The 2,395-nt window shown below is 42.4% G+C and overlaps 1 protein-coding gene across 2 annotated transcripts in view; it reads left to right on the top strand.

Annotated features, from left to right (window-relative positions):
• Nucleotides 1-2,395, top strand: part of Focad (focadhesin) — a 312,861-nt gene that overhangs the window by 251,393 nt on the left and 59,073 nt on the right. For both annotated transcript variants that reach the window (XM_055629496.1, XM_055629500.1), the window contains one exon: nt 1,162-1,270. In XM_055629496.1, the coding sequence (XP_055485471.1) occupies nt 1,162-1,270 (109 nt within the window). The remainder of the gene's footprint in view (nt 1-1,161; nt 1,271-2,395) is intronic.

Raw genomic sequence — 2,395 nt, 5'->3', positions numbered from 1 at the left:
TCCTTCCTTCCTTCCTTCCTTCCTTCCTTCCTTCCTTCCTTCCTTCCCTCCCTCCCTCCCTCCCTCCCTCCTTCCCTTTCTCCCTCCCTCCCTTTCTTCCTTCCTTTCTTTCTTTCTTGTTTTTTTTTTTTTTTTTTGAGACAGGGTCTTTCTGTATAGCCTTGGCTGTCCTGGACTTGATTGTCAGACCAGGCTGGCCTTGAACTCACAGAGATCTGCCTGCCTCTACTTCCCTGAGTGCTAGGATTATGGTCATGTGCTACCATACTCAGTTGGAGTTCTCTCTTTTTATTTTATTTTATTTACTTATTTTCAGGGCAGGGATCACCAAGTGTCCCTGCCTGTCCTGGGACTCACTATGTAGGCCATGAGAACCTTGAACTCAAAGAGATCTGCCTACCTCTGCCTGCTGAGTGCTGGGATTGAAGGCATACACCATCACACCTGGGTGTTTATTGTTATTTTATATGTACAAGTGTTTTTAATGCATATGTATGTGCCCCATGTGTCTGCCTGTTGCCCATGGGGTTTAGAAGAGTGTTAGATTCTTGGGAGTGAAGTTATTGATGGTTGTGAACTACGGTTTTAGTTAGGGTTTCTGTTGTTGTGAAGAGACGCCATGATTATGGCAACTCTTATAAAGGAAAACATTTAATTGGGGCTGGCTTACAGGTCCCAAGGTTTAGTTTATTACTCTCATGGCTGCAAGCATGGTGGCACACAAGCAGACATTGTGTTGGAGAGGTAGCTGAGAGTTCTATATCTGGATAGGCAGGCAGCAGGTAGAGAGAGTGACACTGGGCCAGGCTTGAACTTCTGAAACCTCAAAGCTGCCCACCTTCCCTGCATGCAGAGGTCCCATGACACAGTTCCTTCAACAAGGCCACACCTCCAATAATGCCACTCCCTATGAGTCTATTGGGGGCCATTTTCATTCAGAATACCACAGCTACCATATGGGTGCTGAGCCCAGGTCCTGTGCAAGAACAACAAGTGCTCTAACCACTGTGCCATCTTTCTAGCCCTCCGTACCCGAATCTTTCTTGTTTTTACCAGCTTTGTGCTGGAATGGAGGTACTTGTCCACTTGTTTGCTCCTTCTTGAGAATGTGCCTCTTTCGGTCTTCTAAGTCCTCTCTTGGAATCTTTTCTTTTGACACAGGGAGAGTCCAGTGGTCAAAGGCAATGCCCTGTTGGCCCTAAGCAGCCTTGCAGCCGTTGTGTCCAAGCATGAAGCCAGCCTTTCCTCAGATTCTGATGGAGCCCTGGAGGTGAGTTGGAATGGTTTACAGCATGTGGGCCTAGGCCTAGTTTTTATGGAGAAATGCTGTGACTTCGTCATCAGATCCTGCTAATTGATGAGCCCTCACTGTGAGCCCCACTGTCTTCCTGCCTCACTTGCTGTTTTTCTGTTCTGCCCTTTCCACTGTAGTTAAGTGGTCATTTCCATTTGAAGGTGCTGATTTTATGAAACAAGGGCTGTCTTACTGTGATCACATCACTAGTAACCAATCTTAGAAGGTTAACCAGGCTTACAGAAAGTGAACAGTGCTGTCAAAAAATGACAAATAAGCTCTGTTTACACATTGAAAAAACTGTACCTTGCATTTTAATTGTAGATGTCAATGATAAAGTGCCTATTCATTTTGGCAAGGCATTTATTTCTTAATTAAACATGTGGCAGGTTGGCCAATATTCATTTCCAACGTACTTTTTCAGATAATTCATATCTGTCAAAATAAAAGGCGTGGATTTGTTCTTGTTTTGAGTACTGTTATCTGTTACTTATCATTATCCAGATATGATGTGGCTCGAGCAGTTAACAAAACAAAACACAACATAACACAGCGCAGGCTTTGACTTATTATCTATATATCCTGTGTGTGTAATATCTACTTTTAAAACCTGTTTTTCCATCTGTAAGATGGAATGACAATACTTTGCAGATAATAGTAAACTGTAAAATTTAAATGAGTGTGCGTGTGTGTGCATTCACACACACACAACCTCACAGCAGCAGGTAAATGTTAAGCTCTCAACGATAACCATTGATAGATAGCATCACTGTCTTGGTCTTAGAGAAGTGCCTTATGAGCCCTTTGTACTCTGTTCAGTCTTGTTTTCATTTTGTTGGTTTGTTCTTAGAAAGGTTCTAATTACATAACCTAGTCACTATCCTGTCACCATCACAAGTTATGGGATTATAGCTGTTACCACTGTACCTGGCTCTGTACTCTCCTTTCATGGTGCTTTTCTGGATGTAATTCTGATCCATTTAAAAAAAATAAGAAGAAGAATGAAGAAAGAAGAAGGAAGAAAGAAGAAGAAGAAGAAGAAGAAGAAGAAGAAGAAGAAGAAGAAGAAGAAGAAGAAGAAGAAGAAGAAGAAGAAGAAGA

Source organism: Psammomys obesus, unplaced genomic scaffold (genome assembly GCF_907164565.1).
Source record: "Psammomys obesus unplaced genomic scaffold, mPsaObe1.curated_primary_1811, whole genome shotgun sequence".
Taxonomy (NCBI): Eukaryota; Metazoa; Chordata; class Mammalia; order Rodentia; family Muridae; genus Psammomys; species Psammomys obesus.
Note: the sequence above shows the minus strand (reverse complement) of the source record. Positions and strands in the feature narration are given on the sequence as shown.